This window comes from Rhinolophus sinicus, linkage group LG18, assembly GCF_036562045.2.
Source record: "Rhinolophus sinicus isolate RSC01 linkage group LG18, ASM3656204v1, whole genome shotgun sequence".
NCBI classification, from domain to species: Eukaryota; Metazoa; Chordata; class Mammalia; order Chiroptera; family Rhinolophidae; genus Rhinolophus; species Rhinolophus sinicus.
This window is the reverse complement of record NC_133767.1, coordinates 18,098,507-18,120,459: the sequence shown is the minus strand read 5'-3', so window position 1 is coordinate 18,120,459 and position 21,953 is coordinate 18,098,507. Positions and strand designations below refer to the sequence as shown.

General features: G+C 50.5%; 1 protein-coding gene across 13 annotated transcripts in view; it reads left to right on the top strand.

The window, feature by feature from the left end:
* Positions 1–21,953, top strand: part of BCL7C (BAF chromatin remodeling complex subunit BCL7C) — a 38,404-nt gene continuing 16,451 nt past the window's right edge. For 6 of the 13 annotated variants that reach the window (XR_012493192.1, XR_012493193.1, XR_012493188.1 and 3 more), the window contains exons 1-5: positions 1–345; positions 864–942; positions 1,269–1,377; positions 1,476–1,637; positions 2,980–3,065. Coding sequence is in view for 4 of the 13 variants with exons in the window: in XM_019717219.2 (XP_019572778.1) it covers positions 254–345; positions 864–942; positions 1,269–1,377; positions 1,476–1,637; positions 2,980–3,065; positions 3,595–3,720 (654 nt within the window). In the remaining 9 variants the exon portion in view is untranslated. Of the gene's footprint in view, positions 346–863; positions 943–1,268; positions 1,378–1,475; positions 1,638–2,979; positions 3,066–3,594; positions 3,790–21,953 lie in introns of those variants that run through there. The other 7 variants (XR_012493195.1, XR_012493194.1, XR_012493196.1 and 4 more) reach the window with 2 other exon arrangements.

The window sequence follows — 21,953 nt, the reverse complement described above, 5'->3', positions numbered from 1 at the left end:
GGCCGGCTGCCAGGCCTGGGCTCAGGACGTCCGCGCCGCCGGGCCGCTCCGGAGACGACGGGCCGGGGCGGGGCGCGGCGGCAGGAAGCGGGGCGGGGACTCGTGGAGGCGTTGGGGAGCGAGGGAGGGCGCGGCCAACTCCCGGAGGGACGACTGGCAGAGCGAGCGGCTCCCGGGCCTGGCGCCGAGCCTGAGCCCGCCGGACGGGAGGCGGCCCAGCCGCGGGCTGGGCCTCGGCCCCAGCCCAGCCAGCATGGCCGGTCGGACCGTGCGGGCCGAGACCCGGAGCCGGGCCAAGGATGACATCAAGAAGGTGATGGCGACCATCGAGAAGGTCCGGAGATGGTGAGCGCTGTCCCGGGGTCAGGGACGGGACGTGGCGGGGCCGACCCTCCTCCAAAGGCGTCTACCCTCCCTTTGCCAGCTGTGGCCCCAGGTGTTCTGTGCGCTCCCCCCGCCCCCCCACCTGCGCCCTGGGTCTACAGGGCTGTGCCCCTTGTCCTGGCTACACCCTGGGGTCTACAAAGCGTGTTCCCCAGCCGCGCCCTCTCAGAGCGGGAGCTCCGCCTCCTCCAGCTCTGACACTCCTCCCGCAAGTATGCCCGCATCCCCAGCCAGCCCCAGCCGCGAGCCCCACGCACACCCCAGGGGTCCGCGAACTACGGCCCAAGCCGCACTCCTACCGGAGACACCCGCATGGTGCCCTGGGGTCTGCAGGGCTCCCTCTCCCTCTGTGCCCAGTTAGCAGAACTGCCCCTTCCCTCGTGCACCACCCAGATCTCTGCAGGTATCCCCAGATGTGTCCAGCTGCTGGGGGCTCTGTCCTCTGGCCTTTCTGACCCAGTCCCCCCACTCTCCCACAGGGAGAAGCGCTGGGTGACTGTGGGCGACACTTCCCTTCGTATCTTCAAGTGGGTGCCAGTGGTGGACCCCCAGGAGGAGGTGAGCAAACCGCCCCCACCCCAGACCCTGCGTCTGTGCAGCCTCAGGCAAGGCCCTCCCATCCTGGCCTCCCCCCCACTCCGCATTCTGAGACCGCCAGTGCCTCTGCCTAGACAGGTGTTAACAATTACCTGCACCTCCGCTTGTTCTCCCTTTTCCCTGCTCCAGCCAGACCCTGGAGTTCAAGACCTAACCCAGTGTGCCCCTCTGCCCTCTCATGCAGGGCCTTTTGCTCCTCTGTGCCTCAGTTCACTTGTTTGTAGAGTGGGGGCTTTGCAAGTGGTAACCGGAAAGCGGGTTCTGAGCCTTACCTCTCTAATCGCCAGGAACGACGGAGGGCAGGTGGTGGGGCAGAGAGGTCCCGAGGCCGGGAGCGGCGGGGCAGGGGTGCCAGTCCCAGAGGAGGGGGCCCTCTCATCCTGCTGGATCTCAATGGTAGGTAGGGATCCTGGGATTTGGGAGGAGGGTGCTGTGGGATTGAGGGAGGGGACTGCGGGCCTCAGACCCAACCCTTTCAACGTTTGCTCCCACAGATGAGAACAGTAACCAAAGTTTCCATTCGGAAGGCTCCCTGCAAAAGGGCACCGAGCCCAGTCCTGGCGGCACTCCCCAACCCAGCCGCCCTGCATCACCTGCTGGACCAACGGAAGGGGTCCCAGAGGAAGCTCAGCCCCCACGGCTGGGCCAGGAGAGAGGTAGGACCAGGCGCCTCCCAGGAGCCCTGCCCTCTCAGTCTTGTCGCCTCCAGCTCAGCCCCCGTACATGCACTCCACACCCCACTGGGTCGCTTCCTCTGACTTCTTATGATCTCTACATAACGTATCACTGGGGGATTTTTCACGCAAATTTAATTTTTACTACCTAAGTGTCTTTCTTTTCCCCTCCCACCTCATGTCTGCTTCCTGAATGTTGGGCTATTGATCTTGTTCACTTCAGAGTACTGTAGGACACATAGTAGGTGCTCAATAAATATTTGTTGCAGAAAACACAATCGTGACCATTCTGAGTCATTAATAATAACAGCTGATCGTTACTGAGCTCTTACCACATGCCTTGCACCCTTCTAAGCACTTGACACGTTTTATCTCATCTAATCCTCATAACCCATCACCACCACCCGCCCCCGTGAGGGTTTTTAATCACCATTTATAGATGAGAAACGACACCCAGAGAAGTACAGTCAGTTACCGAGGCTCACGCAGCTGGTGAGCCAGCATCCTAAGTCCCGCTCAGCTCCTCTTTTCTCCAGAGTCAATCCCCTTCCTGTCTGGTCAGTACCACCTGCCAACTGTCGACCTGCCTGCCCCTGCCCAGGTTCTGTCTTCTGTCGCCCGCACCTGACTCCAGCCTCCTTGTAGGGTCTCCTGTCCTTCAGTCACCTCCACACAGCGGCCAGAGCCATTTTATCTAAAGCACAAGTCTGACAGGGTCATTTTGCAGCTAAAGCCTCCGATGGTTCCCTGTGGCCTTTGGCTCTTCATCCTGGCACCCTGGGCCCTGTGTGAGCCGTTACCTGCTGACCTTGTTGTCCCCTTTCAGGACACCATGACTTTGTGTGGTATGGGCTGTGTCTAGACTGGGCTGTGCACCTGTGTACCTTTACCGACATAAAAACAGTAACTGGCGTTTACTGAGCACTTACTATGTGCCAGACACTGTGCTATCCACTTTACCTGTATTATCTCACTTAATCCTCCCAAGTTTTAAGTGGTAAACACTATAATTATACACATTTTACAGATGGGGAAACTGAGACCCAGAGAAATGAAATCACTTGCCCAAGGTCAGGGTTTGAACCCAGGCAGTTGAGCCCAGGTTTTGTGCTTGCTCAGAATCTGTGCTTGCTCAGCATATGTTCCCTCTGCCTAAGACATGCTCCATCTGCCCACCTGCCTACTCACCTGTCAATATCCCACCTGGATGCCCTTCCTGTGTCTTCTTCCTGACTTGTAGCCAGGTGCCTGGCTCCCTCCTCAGGGCTCCCACAGCTTGGGGGCTTATGTGACTGAGGGCATGTCTGTTACCTTGATATTCTAGACCCTGGGGGCATCACGGCAGGTGGCACGGACGAACCCCCCATGTTGACCAAGGAGGAGCCTGTTCCAGAATTGCTGGAGGCTGAGGTGAGAGAGGCCAGAAGGCTGAATTCCTGGGGCTTGGAGGGAATGGGGGCTCTGAGGCAGCCAAAGGCTTGGGGGCTGCACCCCTGAGGGCCAGGTGGGACACGGAGACTTCAGACACAGCCAAAGGCTTAGCGCTGGGCTCTTGGGATGGAAAAGGAAAGGGTGTTTTAGAACTAAAGTCCTGTGGGCTGGACCAGGGCTGGTTTGAGACCATAAAAAGCCTGAAAAGATTGTGGTGCTCCTCTGAAATCCCCAACTTTAACAATTAGCTTAAGAAATCACCCCCTCAAATTTCTGACTTCCGCCACGAAGGACTACCGTGATGCATTTCCCAGAAATATCAAATCTCGACTCTTTCCCCAAAGCAGTGCTGTTCCGGTGCCCTACTTAGTCTGCATCCTGGGTACCTGGCTCTGGGCTAGACTCCTGGGTCTGGGAGGGGAGTGGAGGCTTTGGAGAAGGCAGACAGGCGAGGAGGCTGCGCGCCTGGCCTTGGGTGGACCTCATCCTGCCCGCCCTTCCTCTCCAGGCCCCTGAAGCTTACCCCGTCTTTGAGCCAGTGCCTCCTGTCCCTGAGACAGCCCAGGGTGACACAGAGGACTCGGAGGGCGCCCCCCCACTCAAGCGCATCTGCCCCAATGCCCCTGACCCCTGAGAAGCCGGCCTGCCTGTCCTGTCCCCCAGGGCCCCCTTTGACTTTTTACAAATAAAGACACTTTTGTAATTTTGTGTCATGTCATTTCCCCGTCAGGGCTGGGGAGGGTCTTTGGAGACCGTTTTATCTCAGGCTCCATTTCTCAGATGGGGGTCCCTCAAGCTCTCAGGGGACCTTCCTATAGTCGCACCATGAGCCAAGCATGGAATGGGGCTTGAGCCAGGACCCTGCCTCCCCTTCACCCTGCCTTGGCCCTGTTACCTCCAACCCTTCCTGCCCTTCTGCCCTTCTCTGGGAATCCCAGGATCCCTCTTCTTCCTGCTCAGCCCTCCCTGGGGCCCAACAATAACCAAAGCTCTAGGCAGCTAGGCCCACGATTGCCATTCATACACAGGTACACAGTGGCCCAGAAAAACTTTGGGGTCTGGGCCACCCCAACCCCTTCCCTGCCCTCAGGAAGCTGCAGCATCACGCCTCCCTGCCTCTGATTCCTCTAGTGGAACCCTTGCCTACATTTCTGGTTGAGTTTTACTTGTGTCCAGCTCCATCACCACCTCCTCCAGGAAGCCTTCCCTGACCCCAGGCAGTCAGCTTCCCCTCCCTCTTGGGCTCCCACACCCCTTGTGCTTCCTTTGCTTTGTCTCGGCATTTATTAGGCTGTGTGGGGTGTCTGTCTTGTTCACTAGGCCATGGGCTCCTGAGGGCAGAACTTGGTCCCCTGAGGGCAGAACTTGGCCTGGCACCACACTGATGAATGAATGAAGGAATAAATGAATGGGCTGAGGCCATCCAGGAAGGCTTCTCTGAGGAGGTGGCACATGAGCTGGGCTCTGAGATGTAAACCTCTGAGTGAGAGATCTGAAGGCAGAAGTCCTGGTTCGAGTTCTGATTTTGTGACTAGCTGTGTGTCTGTACACAGGCCACTTCCCCTCTCTGAGCCTTAGTTTGTTCGTCTGAGCAATGGGCACAAAAACTAGGCCTCATCTGCCCCAGTGGTTTGTGGGAACCTTTAAATAACATAAGGCATCTTCACGCTGTGCCTGTTAACACGTTGCGTACGGCGGGGTTTAAATCCCTCATACCCCTCTGTTCCGGCAGGTTTTTAAAAGAAACTACTTTAAAATGCACTCTTCTCTTTAAAGCGTAAATGCTTCTATATCATTTATTATTTTTCTATGGAATTTTTAAGGATTTACTCACCTATGATGTTAGTAATCCCTCCTGGTGTGATACTGCAGAAAGCAGCTTCCTTTGTTATTAACGAAACACAAATAATAAAATGTGCAAAGTAAAAAGAGTCAACAGTAAAAACGAGAATTCTCGTTATCCGTCCTTAACGCATGGCTCAGAAAAAAACGAAGATTCTCGTGATCTGTACGCAACGTGTTAAGAGTCAGGGTCCTATTTTGATTTTTAACCGAGGAAGAGACTGAGGCTCAGAGAAGACGAAATTGGAACTTTAAAGAACTATTCAAAACTGTAAGGGTGTTGGCGTGATAGCAGCCACAATAATAGTTGGGCCAGGGCTGGCGAGGGGAGCCTGGTATGCGGTGATGTGGCCTATTCATTTTCTGTTCCTGCTGTAACAAATTACCACAAATTTAGTGGCTTAAACAACACCAATTTCTTATTGTCTAGAGGTCAGAAATCCAAAATTAGTCTCACTGGGTAACGTTAAGGCATCGGCAGGGCTGGTTCCTTCGGAGGCTTGTAGGGGAGGGTCTGTCTCCCCGCCTTTTCTGGTATCCGAGGACCACCTGCATTCCTTGGGTTGTGGTCTCGCCCTCCATCTTCAAACCCAGCCGCGTGGTGTCTTTCAAACTCTCTCTCTCTGCTTCCATCGTCAAACGTCTCCTTCTGTCTCTCTTGCCTCCCTTTTATAAGGATTTTTGGGCCCACCTGGGTGCTCTAGGATAATCTTCCCAGCTCAAGAGCCGTCATTTACTCACACCTGCAAAATCTTGTTCGCCATGGTCAGCCACATCGTCCCACGTTCTGGGGGTTAGGGTGTGGACGGTTTGGGAGGGCTGTTCAGTCTCAGCCAGTTTCCGGATGTGTAGGTCATCTCATTATTCCCCTCGCGCCCCTCTCCCCCCGCCCCAAGGTGATGAGCGTGCTCTGTAAACTGTAAAGTACCTTGTACGGGTTAGTAGTACAGTATTATGGCCCAGAATTCAGGCCCTGGGTTTGAATCTCAGCATCTCCGTTCATTCACTGTGTTACCTTGAACAGGTGACTTAACCTGCCTGGGCCTCAGTTTTCCCATCTGTAAAATGGACGTAATAGTCACATCAGTCTGGTGAGACTACTGTGAGGATTAAATGAGGCAGTGCAAGAAGAGTCCTTGGCTTGGCACGTAGTAAGTGCTCGATAAAATGGCAGTTCTTTTTCCTATGATCCATATTACAGATGAGGGTACTAGGGTGCAGGCCAGAGACGTGCCTGTCAGTGAGACTGGGGAGGGGTCCATTTCTGAGCAGCCTTGAAAGGCTAAAGCTTGAGTCTCCTCCATTCCTGTCTGTCCTCTAGCCCAAGCCTGTACACACACCCCCACTTGTGACCTGGCTTAAAAGCCACCTCTTCCATAAGCACACCCCCGAACATCATCTTGCCGTGCCCACCCTGCCCCCTCCCCATGTCCAAACTCTCTTTTTGGAAATTCTGTCCCTGGCTCTGTGGCCCTGGCCTCCACGCTACCCCACTGTCTTCCCCTCTGGCGTTCCCCTCTTCTGGATCCCTTAAAGATCTCTTACCCTGGCCTAGCTCTTCCTGAACACTCTTCTGCAGGGGCCACATATTCCTCGAATTTAACGGTTCCCAAGTCTCTGCTTCCGAGCTGTGCCCCCTACCTCCAAGCTCGAAGAGCCAAATGCCTTCATGACATCTCCACTGGGACGTCCCACAGACCCTCGTCCTCCTCCCAGGAGGGGAACAACCATCAGGGGGGCCTGTTTGGAAATGATATCAGTGCTTCTGGAGCAGACGGGGTGGGGAGGCAGAGGGGGTGGGAAGCGAGGTCAGGTCAGGAAGGGTCTCACAGGCCAGGCAGGCACCTGATCTGTCATTCAAACTTGGAGACTCACAGAGGATGATGTGTTTATAATTACGCCCCGATAACAGGTGAAACCTGGGATGACCAGAATGTATGGCCATCCTGCTTGGAGGCCATTGTCAGGACTTTGGCTTTCACTCTGCGTGAGACAAAACGCTACTGAAGGGGTCCGAGCAGGGGAGTGACATGCTCAGACGTAGGTTGTTTTCCTTGATGTTTTATTATAGGAAGTTTTAAACATACAGCAAAGTTGGAAGAGTTGCACTCACCAACTGGGTTCTGTAACATTTTACTGTATTCACTTCGTCACATATCCATATGCGTCCATCAGTCTGATTTTCTGATATATTTCAAAATAAGTTGCAGACATGCCTTCTAAACACTTGGGCACGCACATTATTATCTAGAGTTCAGTTCTTATTTATTGTTTTGTTTTTCTTTTCCTGTGAGGCAAAATATCCACAGGGAAATGCACAGATGTTGGCTGCATGATGCAGTGTTTCAACAAATGCAGACATCTGCGTAATATAAGCCCTTATCAAACGCTTTACTACCCTCCCGGAAAGGGTCTTGTTGTCCCTTCCCTGGGCCAATGTCCATTGTTCTGAGTTTGGTTTTGATTAGGTTACTGGTGGTAGGACTCCACCTGCATGGAATTACAGGGTGTACACATTTGCATGTTTTCTTTCACTCAGCATAATGTTTTTGAGCGTCATCCATACTGTTGCCTGTTCAGTAGTTTGTTCCTTTCTACTGCTGGTTGTAGTCCGTGAACTTGGCTTTGACTAGGATGGCTCTGCAGGGTGGAGAACAGATAGGTGCTCCCAAGGAGATGGACGGCCCTTTCCCAGGGGTTTTTCTCAAGTGTAGAGTCTGGGGAGACAGGCCTCTATCAGGGGTAGGATCTAGGGTGACCACGCATCCTGGGCAGACTGGAATGGTCGGTCACCCGAGCAGGATCCCACCTTTGTCACTCCAGACGACATGCCCTTCTACCTAAGGACTGATGTTTCTGAAACTCTCAACTGGTCTGCGCTTCCCCTGCTCTAAAACTTCCCAAGGCTCCCCATGCCTCTGCCTGGCAACCCAAAGGACAGACAGGAACACTCAGGGATATTGCGGGGTCTGTTCCACCCCATCCCAATAAAGCAAGTATCACAAGAAAGCGAGTCGTAGTCTTTTCGCGGGTGGAGGGTCTTGCCTTCCATTTGTAAAAAGGGCCACACCCATGAAGTACAATAAAGCAAGGTGTGCCTGTACTCAGCCCATAGCAGTGGTTCTCAAACTCTGCTGCACCTTAGAACCCCTCCTGGGGAATTCTGATGCCTGGCTTCTATCCCCAGACTTTCTCATTGGTCTGGGAGGCAACTTGGGTATTGGGAGTTTTCAAAGCTCCACAGGTGATGCTCATATCCTGCAAAGTTTGGGAACCACTGGCCTATGGAGATGATGCACTTGGCTTTCGTGGTGTTGAATACGTGGCCAGCATTTAAAATCAAGGGATTTCATATAAAAATCTGGACTCCCCGCTCCCTTTGACAAAGCAGGTCTGAGATGTGGCAGTGGCCTCCAGGTGTGGTTGTCACCAGGCGTGTCACCATTGGTGACAGCACGGGCTTCCCTGGGAGATGGAGTGTGGGCTTCCCACTCCCCGCCACTCTTTAGTGGTTTGCTCTTCTCCTGTGTCCATTTGCACGGCCGCCGTCGGAGCGCTGCCCCCGGCACTCCCAAGTGCAGGCATCTGCTCACCGCCTCAGCCCCTTCACTTACATCCCAGCATGCTCTTCTCACTTCTTGCCCTCTGGCTGCGCCGGCCTCATGGTTCCCTTTCACACCTGCCTTCGCCCATGCAGTTCTTCCACCAAACTCCTTATCACTGCAGAGGAGACCCTGCTCAGTCTGGCCCCTACCCCTCTTTCTCAGCCCCCCATCCCCCACCTGCCCTGCTGAGCGCTCTACCGTAAAACACGCAGAATTTGGACCCTGCAGTTGGCCAGGCTAGTTTCAATCTTTGCACTTTCTGCTCCCTGCCTAGGAAACTCTTCCCTTCCTCCCTTCCTCTTTCTTCTTGGCCGATGCCTACTTCTCTTTCAGGCCTGGGCCTAGATCTCAAGTCCTTCAGGAAGGTTCCCTGACCCTCGAGCACAGATCCGCGGTTAGTCACCGTACTTCCTCCTTCACTTGACATCTCACTTCCTCTGCTAGAACAAGGTCACGTTGTTCATCTCTATCCCCCCAGGGCCTAGTGTCGTGCCTGGTAAATATGCGTAGTAGATGTTCATCAGTGCTACATGAATGAAAGAACAAAAGCAAGCACACCTCCTTTTCTCCACTGGCAAAAATCCTACTCTTCTGGTTACATTTCTATGATAGCATTCAACTCTCTGTTCTCCTGGAGACCCCAAACCTCACTGAGCTCAGGTCCGGCTCACAGTGGGAGCATGAATCCCTAACTGCATCCTGTGGTTGTTTCCTCCATTTCAGAAGGTGTGACTGGAACAGGCATACTTAGCATGAGCAGGATCGTCACATCAGTTGGCTGGGTCTGCACTGCTGGGAGGCAGGGCTGTGTCTGGTGGGTGACCAAGGCCCCACCCAGGGCCCAGCACAGTAACTTACTCTCCACTCCCTTACATGGCTATTGATTTTCAGGTGGCAATGGCTTTTCTGCTGGTCTCCTCCATTGTCTCTCCAATCACCTATGGGAGCCAGCTGTGGTGTAGAGAAGGGTTGGGCCTCACGATAGGAATGGAGGTTTTCCAGGTTCAGCTGAGTTATAGTAACTGTGTGATCTAGGGCACGTCACTTCCCCGTCATCTGAAACATGGAGCCAATAATCTTTTCCTCTTCTTTGGGGTCACCCATCTTTGAACCATGTCAGGAACAGCGGGACCCAGTGCAGAGCCTGCCCCTGAGAAGCTGGATGTAAGCCCGATGTTTGCAAAGTGAGGAATAGTTACAACCTTTAATTTTCAGACTCACCGGTAGGGTCCCTGGCACACTAGGAAATTTAGGAAACGCAGTGCCCAAGATGAGTGTACTGGAATCTAATCATCCCAGGTGACGTTTTAATGGACATAGTTTAAGATATTGCGAGGCGGTTGGGATAAGTGAAAACATGCCCCAGAGGGGCGCCGGGACTGAACCCAGAGGCTGGGTGACTTCAGTCGCTTGGTCTGTAGACCGGGACCCGCGGGCCCGCTCCGCTCACGCCGTTGTGAAGCTCAGAGGAAACAAAGGAGGGCGGCGCGCTCCGAACGGCGGCGCGAGGGTTAAGGCCACCGAGCGCCGCGCAGCGTCCTAGAGGGGCCGCGGGAGGACTTCCGGCCTCCGGCGCCGCGCTGCGCGACCCGCTTGACCCGGGCGCGCGCGAAGGGCGCGGGGCTGAGGCTGCACGGCGACACGTGGGCGGACGTTTCCCCAGGCGCCTGCCCACGTGTCCGCGTCCCCCGAGGCCCGGACACGCGGTGTTGACCGTGGGCTGTAGCTGAGCCCCTCTCGGCCTTGGTTTCCCCGGCCGCCCTGCGGGCGTTAGCATCCCAGGGCTGGCCGAGGACCGTCGGGGGCTTCACTTTACTTGCACGTGGGAAATCCGCCGCGTCCCCATTACACAGTCAAGACAACCGAGGCCCAGAAGGAAGTCGTGGCCGTGGAGCGGCGAAGCCGTGGTTCCCCCCTGGCCCGTCCGGCCCGGCGCAGGCACCGCCCGGCCACGTGCCTTGAGGCGGCGCTGCTGCTCCCGGAGTCAGACCGCGCCTGACCGGTGCCCCTGCTGAGAGCCAAACGGGGCCGGGAGCGGGCCCCATATGTCTCCTCTTACCCTAATTACAACTCCCGAGGCAGGTGCCGTTACCCACATTTTACAGGTAAGAAAAGTGGGCTCAGGGCGATTTTCTGCAGAGTCGTGATGCTGGTCCACGGCGGAGTAGGGAGGAGTAGGAACCCAGATTTGTCTGACTTGGCTGGCAGATCTGTTTAGGGGGAAATATTAGCTAAAGTTTGAGTGCTTACAGCGAAATCCTTTCACAAAGGGGCAAAAGCGAACGAAGGAGGTGCTGGGGGAGGGGGAAGAGGGGTTCACAGACCCAGCAAAATCTGTCGTGGCCCTGGTTCAGGTGTCTTTGCATCCCTTCATTTATCTCAAGTAGAGCGAATCCACTTTAACATTGTCCTTTTTAGTAACTGCTTTGTTGAGCTATAACTCACTATACAATTCACCCATTTAAAAGGTCCAATTCTGTGGTTCTTAGTGTATTCACAGACTTGTGTAACTATCACCATAGTCAATTTTGGAACATTTTCATCACCCGTCAGCAGTCACTCCCCTCCAGACCGCCCACCTGCAGACTTTCACTAATCCTTTGTCCCTATAGATTTGCCTATTCTGGACATTTCATAAGAAGGCCGTATGTGACCTTTTGTGACTGAGATCGTCTTTTTTTTTTTTTTTTTTTTTAACTAAGTCCAGGCTTTGGCCTATAACCATAGGCAGCTGGACTTGAATAGCATTGTTTTGACTTTGTTTGTAGAGTGGTATTTTTACCACTCTAGCATAGGCTATAGGCATTTCCGGTTTATGATAGTGATATAAAGTTTCCTTTTTGAATACTAAATCATTTTCACAAGACAGTGAATTGATATTTTTATAGAACAAGATTAAACAATAACAGAGGTGGCGCACAAATATGCCCGAAAGTTGGGAAGACGGGAGGTGAATGAAATTTGGAAAATACTAGATTGATGAGAGGTTCTCCAAGACGTAGTTTGAAAACCATCCCGTTTCTCCATTTCACTCTCCTAACAGCTCCAGTGAGGAAGCGCATCATTTTACTGATGGAGAGACAGGTGCAGAAAAGTGAAGTACAGTAACATGACCGGGGTCACACAGCTAGTGACAGAACCTAGACTTTACCTAAGGTCTGTCTATTCCAAAGTCCAGAAGTAAAACGGGTGAGGAATGGACGAGCAGGCTTGAGAGAGGACTATAGACGCTGGACAAAAATATGGGCACCAGGCTAGTTAAGTTGTTTTGGGTACGAACTACTCAGATATTTCAAACATATTTCTATAAAATAACTCCATTTGTGACTCTGCACAGAAATCCATCTCAGTCACTGGAGGGGCTTTCTTCCTCGCTCAAGGGCATTCCAGATCCAGAAGGTGTTGCCTGGATAACCAGGGTTTTTTTGGGGTGTGCATGCACACGCGTGTGCTTTCACATGTGGTGTTGCTGCTGGGGAATCTAATCTCGACTTCATCTTGATTGTTGTTGCCCTCACTGTCCAGGCCAGTGACCCCCAAAGTCCATCGCTTCTACCCTGTACCATGTACATGGGGCTCCAGAACCTCCAGGCTGGCTGACATGCCTTATACGCAGGGACCAATGTTTTCCTGGAGCATCAGGCAGCTGCTTGCTCTCAGGACTGGCTCCATTCGTAGAGCATGGCCACATGTGCAGCAGGACCCCTGTGTCCCCTTCCAGGCCAGGGGACCTTTCCATCCCCTGTCACCACCTCCATGACCTCTACCTTTCCCCTCAAGCCCTTCTTATTCCGCTCCTTATTCTTTCCCTGTAGGCTTTAGTAGCACGTTAAACTCAGAGCCCATGTCCAATAAAACTAGTTTCCTTTTCCTCAAGTGCAGAGAGAGCTTAAATTTTTTTTTTTTTTTTTAAGATTTTATTGGGGAAGGGGAACAGGACTTTATTGGGGAACAGTGTGTACTTCCAGGCCTTTTTTCCAAGTCAAGTTGTTGTCCTTTCAATCTTAGTTGTGGAGGGCACAGCTCGGCTCCAGGTCCACTTGCCGTTACTAGTTGCAGGGGGCGCAGCCCACCATCCCTTGTGGGAGTCGAACGGGCAACCTTGTGGCTTAGAGGACGCATTCCAACCAACTGAGCCATCCAGGAGCTCAGCAGCAGCTCAGCTCAAGGTGCCGTGTTCAATTTTAGTTGCAGGGGGCGCTGCCCACCATCCCTTGCGGGAATCCAGGAATCGAACTGGTTGAGAACCCGCGCTCCAACCAACTGAGCCATCTGGGAGCTCAGTGGCAGCTCAGCTCAAGGTGCCGTGTTCAATCTTAGTTGCAAGCGCCCACCATCCCTTGTGGGACTCGAGGAGTTGAACTGGCAACCTTGTGGTTGAGAGCCCCCTGGCCCATGTGGGAATCGAACCGGCAGTCTTTGGAGTTAGGAGTATGGAGCTCTAACCGCCTGAGCCACCGGGCCGGCCCCGAGAGAGCTTAATTTAAACCTTACCTATAAAAAAAGTAGCAGGTGGAAGACAAACAGAACAACCAAATCATGCCACGCTGTCGTCAGCACTTACATAGCTCAGTCCTCTCCTCTCATAGCTGTGCAATTCAACTTGGACCCAAACTTAAATTAACCACCCATGTCCTCCTTAGGAGGCAGTTAGGGTCCATCTGTTGTTCCTCCGCTAGGGTGAGCGTCTTAGCCCTAATCCTGAGCAGCTAAGATCTAGGAGTGATTTTGTACCATATGTGAGTAAAACGAAATAGGTAATATTGAGCCGGGTAATAATAGTCCAAGAGCCCGACTTGCACGATTTCACAAGTCATTTCAGCAACTCTGTGAGGTCAGTACTGTTTTATGTCCGTTTTACAGATGAGAAAACTGAGACATGAAGTTAAGTCACTTGTCCAACCAAGGTTCCCCAGTCAATAGTAAAGGCAGGTCTGAATCCATAATAGTCTGACTTCAGAGCATGTGCTCCGAGTTCAGATGTGGACAATTTCTTCCATCTTTTACAGCAGATGTTAGCGTTCCCTATACATTGGCACCCTCCTGGAACAGTCTATAGCCACTTGGGGAGCAGAATTGAGAATCCTCCTTCCCAAAGAGGAATCTGAGCGCCCGGAGACCTGGCTGTCCCCTCCCCAACCCCTTCCTTTCTGGGCATGAGTTAACTAACATCTGTTCCCCTAACCCAAACTGCCACCCTGAGTTACTGCTACGTGTCCACATTGGGCGAGGTACATTTACAGTTTCTGTGTGTTGCTACAACCCAGCAAGGAATTATCCCAATTTTACAGACAAGTAAACAGGTTTAGGAAGGTGGAGTGACTTGCCCAAGATCACACGGCTAGTGAATGGAGCAACAGTGACTGGAGCCCGGATGCCTATCCCTGCGTCCCCTGCTCTGTTAACTGTTTAGTGGCCTTCCAGAGTTGAGGGCCACATGAGTTCCCGGGGGTGACGACTGGCTGTGATACCCAAGCCAGTCTCTTACCCACTCTGGCACCATTTCTTGATCTGCAAAATCTCTTTTTCCCTCGACTTTCTAATGAAACCAGGCTTTTTAATTTCAATTTCAAAATGAAACCCCAAAATGAGAAGAGGGTGTTCTTATAAAGAAGAGTCTCACCCCTTTCTTGGGGGGTGTGGGGGGTGGTCACACGGTCTGCTCTAAGGAGACTTTTGCTGCCTCGGCTTCTCGAGCAGCAGCTGGATTGAGGGGTTTGGGGGGAACGAGCGTGTGTGGGGAACAGGGATGTGATGGTAACAGTAGCTCCCAATTCCTGGGTCTTCGTAACGTGCCAGTTCCAAGGCTAAGGGCTGTGTGGGGTGTTTTAATGCAATGTGTACACACGCACACATGCAGAGGCCCTACTCTACTCCTCTACGTTCAGAGGGGAGTTTTCTTAGAGATTGCCTCGTCCAACCTCCTAATTGAGAGGTGAGGTGTCGTTTCTGTTCATTCCTTAACAGTCATGGAGGTTCTATGCTAGGCTGGGGCCCATGCTGAGCTCTTAGAAAGACAGAAAAGACCATTGCAAGGTGTTAGCAGTAGGAATCGCTAGGTGGTGAGAATATAGTGTTATTTGTTGCTTATCTGTGTTTCCCAACTTTCTACAATGCACATATGCTGCTTTTATAATACAATAAAAACCAGTTCCCTTCCCTCTCAATATGCTTCTACTTGTACAGCACTCTTTCTCCAATTTCAGTGATTACATCCCTCAAAATCCCCAAGGTGAGAGAAAGTCCAGGGAAGGCACTCAAGACCTTGTACTAGAGAGGTGTGCCCCTAATTCAAGTGGCAGCCACATCTGCAGTCCCTTCTGAGTAAAGGGACCAAATGTCGTGACACCCCACTCCTCTCAAATCCCTGACTAACCCGGATTGGCCTCTGAAGGCAGCTTTCCATCGATCGCAGTGTTGACTGTCAGCAAGGCCACACGGCCTGAGCGTTCCAGCGGCACAGCACGGACGACCTCTGTGGCTGCTGCAGGCCAGCAGCGGCACAGGCCGGGCTGCTGATCATCCCGCAATTCACCAGGCAGCCCACACAGCCACCAGCGCACCCAGAATGCCCGTGGGCTCCTGGCCTGTGGCCTCACAGGGGTTTGGGCCTGGAAATACTGTCCAGTTGGCTCATGCCCACCCAGCGGCTCAGCCCTAACCTCTTAGGAAGTTTGAAAGCCAAACCCAGAAGAAGTGAACAAACATCAGGGACCACTAGGGCCCACGTCAGAAGTCTGGTGGGTCCACTGTGCTGGGAGTGACGTGCCACTTCTCATGGACAAGGACATCTGGGACCCCCTGACTTCCAGGGGGTCTCAAGGCATGACCAATGTCCCAGGTGTCTGTGAGGCTCCAGCATGAACACTCAGCCACTAGATGGGATGTGTAACTTATGAGAAGTCCTGCAAATGGTTGTCATTTTCCTGAAAGTCACTGAATAGCCAATAAGTGGCATTTTAAATAATTTAAAACTACTTCCTCTATTAATGGGTATTGTACATACCCTTCCTTATTTTCTTTTTTTTTAATTATTATTACTATTTTTTAAATTGGGAGATATTGGGGAACAGAGTGTTTCTCCAGGGCCCATCAGCTCCTAGTCGTTGTCTTTCAATCCAGTTGTGGAGGGTGCAGCTCAGCTCCAAGTCCATTCGCCATTTTCAATGTTAGTTGCAGGGGCCACAGCCCACCATCCTATGCGGGAATTGACCTGGCAACCTTGCTGTTAAGAGCTTGTGCTCTAACCACCTGAGCCATCTGGCCGCCCCCCTTCCTTATTTTCTTGAAATATTTTAGGATCCATTCTTTGCATGGGTTATGTTGGGACAGGTAACATGCCATTTAAGAGGGAAATTCTATAGGGTGTTTGCTGCCTTTTTAATTTTACAGTTCCGAGTCCCAATGAAACATTTTTATCACGTTATCTTAGGTGTGCTTCTTATAAATTGCTTATAGCTAGCTTTCTAAAGTAATTTAGTCTGACATGCTCTGTCTTATAATAGACTAATTCAGCCTGTTCGTATTTATTGCAATAACTAGTATACTTTTTTTCCACCTTATATTCATTTACTATTTATTTTTCATTAATGTTTTCCTGCCTTGTTTTTAACTTTTCGGGCTTGGTCAAGTTTCTATTATTACCTCCCCCCCCCCCCCCCATTAACCTGCTAGTTGTTTACCTTCTCTTTCCTAACAATCACAATTATTCTTAAACTGTTGTATCAGCACGTGGTAATAATCCTACTCCTTCACCAAAATGTTTGACCTGCCCACTCCTCCACAACCTCCTGAAAGATGCCACCTTTAGAATGCGTTTAACTTCCCCACTCTCTTCACTCCTGGAGTTTTACTAAGATAGCTTACAATTTTTCATTCCAGTCTATTAGTTGGGTTTTCCATCAAAGTTAATCACTCTGCAAGAGTCCTTACTTAACACTTAAAGCACAGATTCCTAGCCTATCGTCTACCATTTAAACCGAATGATATGCTGTGTTGCAAGACTCATTGCTCAGCTCTGCTGCTTCCCCTCCTCCTCCGTTACGGGGAGCTGTCAGTCAGTACCACTGAGACAGTGTCTTGGGCATGTGCCTTGGAAAGGGCATGCCCGTGACATACGAACTGAGCCTTGTATGCCACGTGTCTTTTTGCCCCGGCCAGTCGTGATTCCTGGGTTACGTTCCTTTTCGCTTAGCAGTGTGTACTCTGCCGTCTCCTGGCTGAGAGGGGCTGCAGCCTTAAACCGATCTGACTCCTGTTCTTCGTAAGTAACCCAGTCTTTCCGTCTGGAAGCTTATGCGTTGTTTTTTCTATTTCTGAAATCCAGGCGTTTCGCCAGGAGCTGTCTAGATGCTGATCTTTATTCATGTACATCCTTTTCATCTTCAGACTGAGATTTTCCTCACCATTTGTTACTCTTCTGTTAGGACTCCTAATATTTGCATGTTAGAGCTTCTTTGTCCTTCAAAGATATATATTTCATGGCATGATTTCCTTTCCCTTATATTTTTGACGTGCTGTAAAATTTCTGCCAGTATCTTTGAGTTTCTCACTAGTGACTGTGCCAATTAGCACGTGTGTCTATATTAATAATAAATTCAGGCATTGAGGAAGTAGCCATACGGTGGGTCCATGGGCCACCTGGGCCACTGAATTGGCCTCCATAGTTAAGACTCCATCTGTCACCTGACTTTTGTAAGCCCCTCCTTTGATTGGTGGACCAAGTGGCATTTTGCGTCCCCAGGAATAGAGCCAATGCCTGATAACCCTGGAGAGGTCTGGATGTTTCCTTTGCACAGTGCCCAGTCACTCTAGTAAATGACCGGAGGTCCCATGGTGAGAGGCTTGGAGGAAGATTTAGGATGAGCACTGCCAGCAGGGGTGCAGGCTCAGGAGCCACAGCGTCACCGTCAGTCAGCAGGCCCTGGGTCTGTGATTGACACGGGGTGGGACTGGGAGAGGCTGTGACTGCACTGCGGCAATGCAAGTCAGAGTTCTGGCTACCAGATCTAGGGTTTCTGTCTTTTGTATAGATCAAGCAGGAGAGAAACACTTCCGGAATGATGGAGTAAGGACCCCCAAAAAGTCACTCCTCCATAGAAACAAGAATTCTGGCAAAAAATGTCAAAATCAGCTTTTTCCAAACTCTGGAAATTAACCAAAGGTTAGCTACAATCCAAGAAGCATTTATTCAAGAAAAATAGCTGTATCCTAGAGACACTGTGAACTTTGTGGAGTTTTGACTCGCCCTAGTCCCATTCTCCTCTCTCCAGGTCCACAGGAACCTTGAAAATTAAAAGCCTCACAGCTAAAGGAGCTGTGAAAAACAATGGCCTAGCAGCCACTGGAGGGAGAAGAGGTTCGACGCTCTACAAGAGCCCCCACCCCAAGGAAGCCACCATTTGACCTGTCCTATAGCTCTATGAGAAGCTCTGTTCGCAGGGTTTGCCTTATTTGACCTGACTCAGAGCTCTCCCTGTGCTAACAGCCACATCCCTAGGGAAATGTTGAAAACAATCACTGGCAGTTTTGTAGCATTGCAGCTGCCGAAAGTTGCAAACCTGTTGGGGGTACAAAAAAATCTTAAAAGGAAAAACTCGGGAATGAGATGTCCATGGAGGGCCTTAAAAAAGCTCTGACATAATCCTGGGAATTCCTAGGTCACAAGCATGTGAGCATGCCCCAGGAAAGACCTGAGAAGACCATAAGCTCTCACCTCCAGCTGACCTTGAGGCTCAGTGCAAACAGGAAGTGAAGGTTAATGCAGTCACACACACACACACACACACACACACACACACAAAACACACACAGCCCCTCAGAAAAGCTAGGAAACTTACCAGTTGAAAGCATTTAAGGAAATCTTTGTCCAGTCATTAGTTGACTACTAAGCAAACTAACTGAGCAGAGACTTCAGTGACACATGACAAAGAATACAGTCCTTACAGAATTAGTCCAGGGAAGTCACTGAACAAACAGCAATAAAACCGGGGTAGGGTGACATTAGATTTTCAGAGTTGCCACAATTTAATGTTTAAGATGTAACTTTCAACAACAAAAATTATGAGTCATACAAGAAATAGGCACGTATGGTCCATACAAAGGAAAAAAGGAGTCAAAAGAAACTCCCTGAGAAAGCCTTTCAATCAGCTCTTATAAATATTTTCCAAGTAAAAGAAACTATGTCTAAAGAATCAAAAGAAAATATGGAAATGATGTTTCACCAAATAAAGAACATTAATAGGAAGGTAGAGATTTTATATAAAATAAAACTATATAAATGTATTTTAAAAATATATATTTTAATATATATTTTTACTTTTTAAATATATAATGCCAAATATGTACCAAATATACTTGTATATATACCAAATAGAAATTCTAAAATACAAAAACTGAAATGAAAGATTCACTAAAGGGGCTCAAAAGCAGATTTTATCTGGCAGAAGAAAGAATCAGCAAACTTGAAGACAGGCAAATTGAGATAATTTAATCTGAGGAACAGAAAGAAAAAGAATCAAGAAAAATGAATAGTGCCCCAGACAGCTGTGGGCACCATCAAGTGTATTAATAGACATATATTGAGAGTCCCAGAAAGAGAGAAGACAAAGGAGAAGAAAGACTATTTGAAGAAATAATGTACAAAAGCTTCCCAAATTTGATTAAAAAAATTAATCTACACATTCAACAAGCTCAAAGTAATAAACGGAAAGAGATCACATTTAGACACATCATCGTCAAACTGTCAAAAGACAGAGAAGGTAATGGATTTTACTATTTGGGCTTCTCAGCAATGTGGGAAAAAAAAAAGAATACTGAAACTGCAAGAGGAAAAGCAAATCATAATGTATAAGGGATCCTCAGTAAGATTAACAGCTAACTTCTTATCAGAAACTATGAAACGTCTAAGTATTGCTTTGTCTTGTGCACCTGAAACTAATTAAAAAAAAACAACTATGGAGGCCAGAAGGCAGTGGGATAACAAAGGGATGACTGTTATTTGTAATTATTTAAATTGTTTTGTCCGATCCATCAGGAAGACGTAATACCTTGTTTCCCTGAACATAAGACCTAACCGGAAAATAAGCCCTAGTATAACTTTTCAAGAGGACATCCCCTGAATATAAGCCCTAATGCGTCTTTTGGAGCAAAACTTTATATAAGACCCAGTCTTATTTTCGGGGAAATACGGTAAACATATACCTATGTATCTAACAGCAGAACCCCAAAATACATGAAACAAAAACTGACAGAATTGAAGGGAAAAATGGACAATTCGACAACAATATTTGGAAGCTTCAATACCCTACTTTGCATAATGAATGGAATAACTAGACAGGAGATCAAGAAGGAAACAGCTCCATCAACACTGGAGTAGATTGCCCATCTGTTTCATTCCTAGGGACATCGATCTTACCCACTGCCGAAGCTCTCTGCAAGCCGAGAGCCAACCTCCGGGTGGTCCCTGCTGCCCTTCACAGTTGATGTGTCCACCTCGTCTGTGGGCATCCCATCAAACCCACTGAGATGAGGGAGCCCATATCAGTGGTTGTAACCCCTACCGCCATACCTGACCTACAAAGAGGAGCAACCAGAGAGAGAGCTTTTGAAGGATGGAGTTATTCCCTTCAAGGCCTTAACAAAGGAAGTATCTCCTGGGTCCTCTCACAGAATACCGTTGACAGGTCATACGTGATAAGTCCAGTCTATCACACTGAGCCTTTGGATTCCCTCTTCCATGGGATGCCAGGGAAACTCTGGCTTCTCCACTTCACTAACTATAGACCACCATCAAGTCCAAATTTCAGGCAGCTAAGCAAGTAACTTCTTAGAGCCGATTTCAGGGCCCGAGCTAGTACGTTAAATCTGGACTTCCTGGTAGACGCACCCACAGCAATGAATTCAGCCCCATTTAGTGTTACATTCTAGTCTCATTAGTCTAATACCCTTAGAATCCATTCTCCCATGCTCCCAGGTTTTGGCCAACGGATCAGCAAAGTATTGAATTCTTCTGGTTTATAAGCTATTTCTTCCTGGGTCATGTGTGTACCTGTCCCCACGGAATATGCTAGATCTGACCCTCGTTAAAAGTCTAGTGGCAACAGGACAGCTGTGCTAGATTTTGAATGGCGTGAGTATCCCCTCCCCACGCATTTGCCCCAAGTGAGGGTACCCAGGATTTTCAGATGGAGGAAAGTTAGTGTTTGCAGACACAGAGGGCAGGTGACTTCCGCTGGCAAGGGAGACTTAGAATGACAGGGTTTCCTAGTGTCTGCTTCATCTGGGTCCGACCAGAGGCACCAGTCCAAATTTCTGGGTCTTTCCTGATCAAGGCCCTGGTTTTTCCATGACAAACTTGATAAGACTGTGAATTCAGTTGTCATGATAAATCAGCAACCGACTGAATTACATTCTGTGCTTGACTTGTAGCCCGGGGTCTACTTAAGTAGGGAGACTGTTTGAGAACTGTCGCCCTCCCGCACGCGTCCTGGTTCTGACTGACTTGTGCTACGAGGTCATAGGCCTGGGCTCATCATTTCATCTCTGTAATCACTCACATGCACTGAAAAGAATCCATCCTACAACAGTCCTGAGTCCTGCGGCTGCCGCAGCAGTCGGGCAGCGGCCTTCTGGGTTCCCCAGGTGCTTCCGCTGCCGGTCCTCACAGTGAACCTCCTGCCACTGCAGGCCGCGGGTTACTGGCGAGCACCTCAGCACTGTGCTCAATCCAAGGGTGTGACCAAGTCAACTGCAAAATCCCATCGTTGTACCAATTGTATCAGCCAAGGTCCAGTCAGGAGACAGCAGCCACAATGGGAAAGTTTAACAGAAAGGATTACTCATGGGGGATTTGGGATCACAGGGAACTGGCTCGTGAGAGCTAAAAACAACTCTAAGTACAGAAGTAGCAGCTACTATGCCCAGGGCTGGGAGAGGGCTCAGGAAGAGTCCAGTCCCAGCAGGACTGAGCTCCAAACTCCATCCGAAAGGGCAGTCACTGCCTGCCTCGCCAGTGGGACTTCTAGGAATCCGCCCTCTGGGGTGTCAGGTGAAGCTGTGAGTCACTGAGCGCCGCTGGAATCGAGACCAGAGGAATGTGGTCTGCGAGCCGTCCAAGGAGGAAGCGCGGTACGAAGTCGTGCCATGACCGGAGTCAGGGCCGGAGCACGCGCACTCGGCAGCAGCCCTCGCTGCAGAAAGCTGCACCCGGGCAGGAGTCCAGGGCTGTCCACAGTGGAGAGCCAGCCTCCGTAATAGCACGTGTGCTGGAGAGAGCTCGCTCTGCAGGAGGTGGGTGCTGGAGGAAGCCGTGGAGGGCCAAGACAGGCGGAGGCGGTGCAAAAGGAGTCCCCGTGTCAGGAGGCGGTGGCCTGTATTCTGGGCTGTGTGTTGTCCACGTGGGGGTACATGGGCTGCCGCA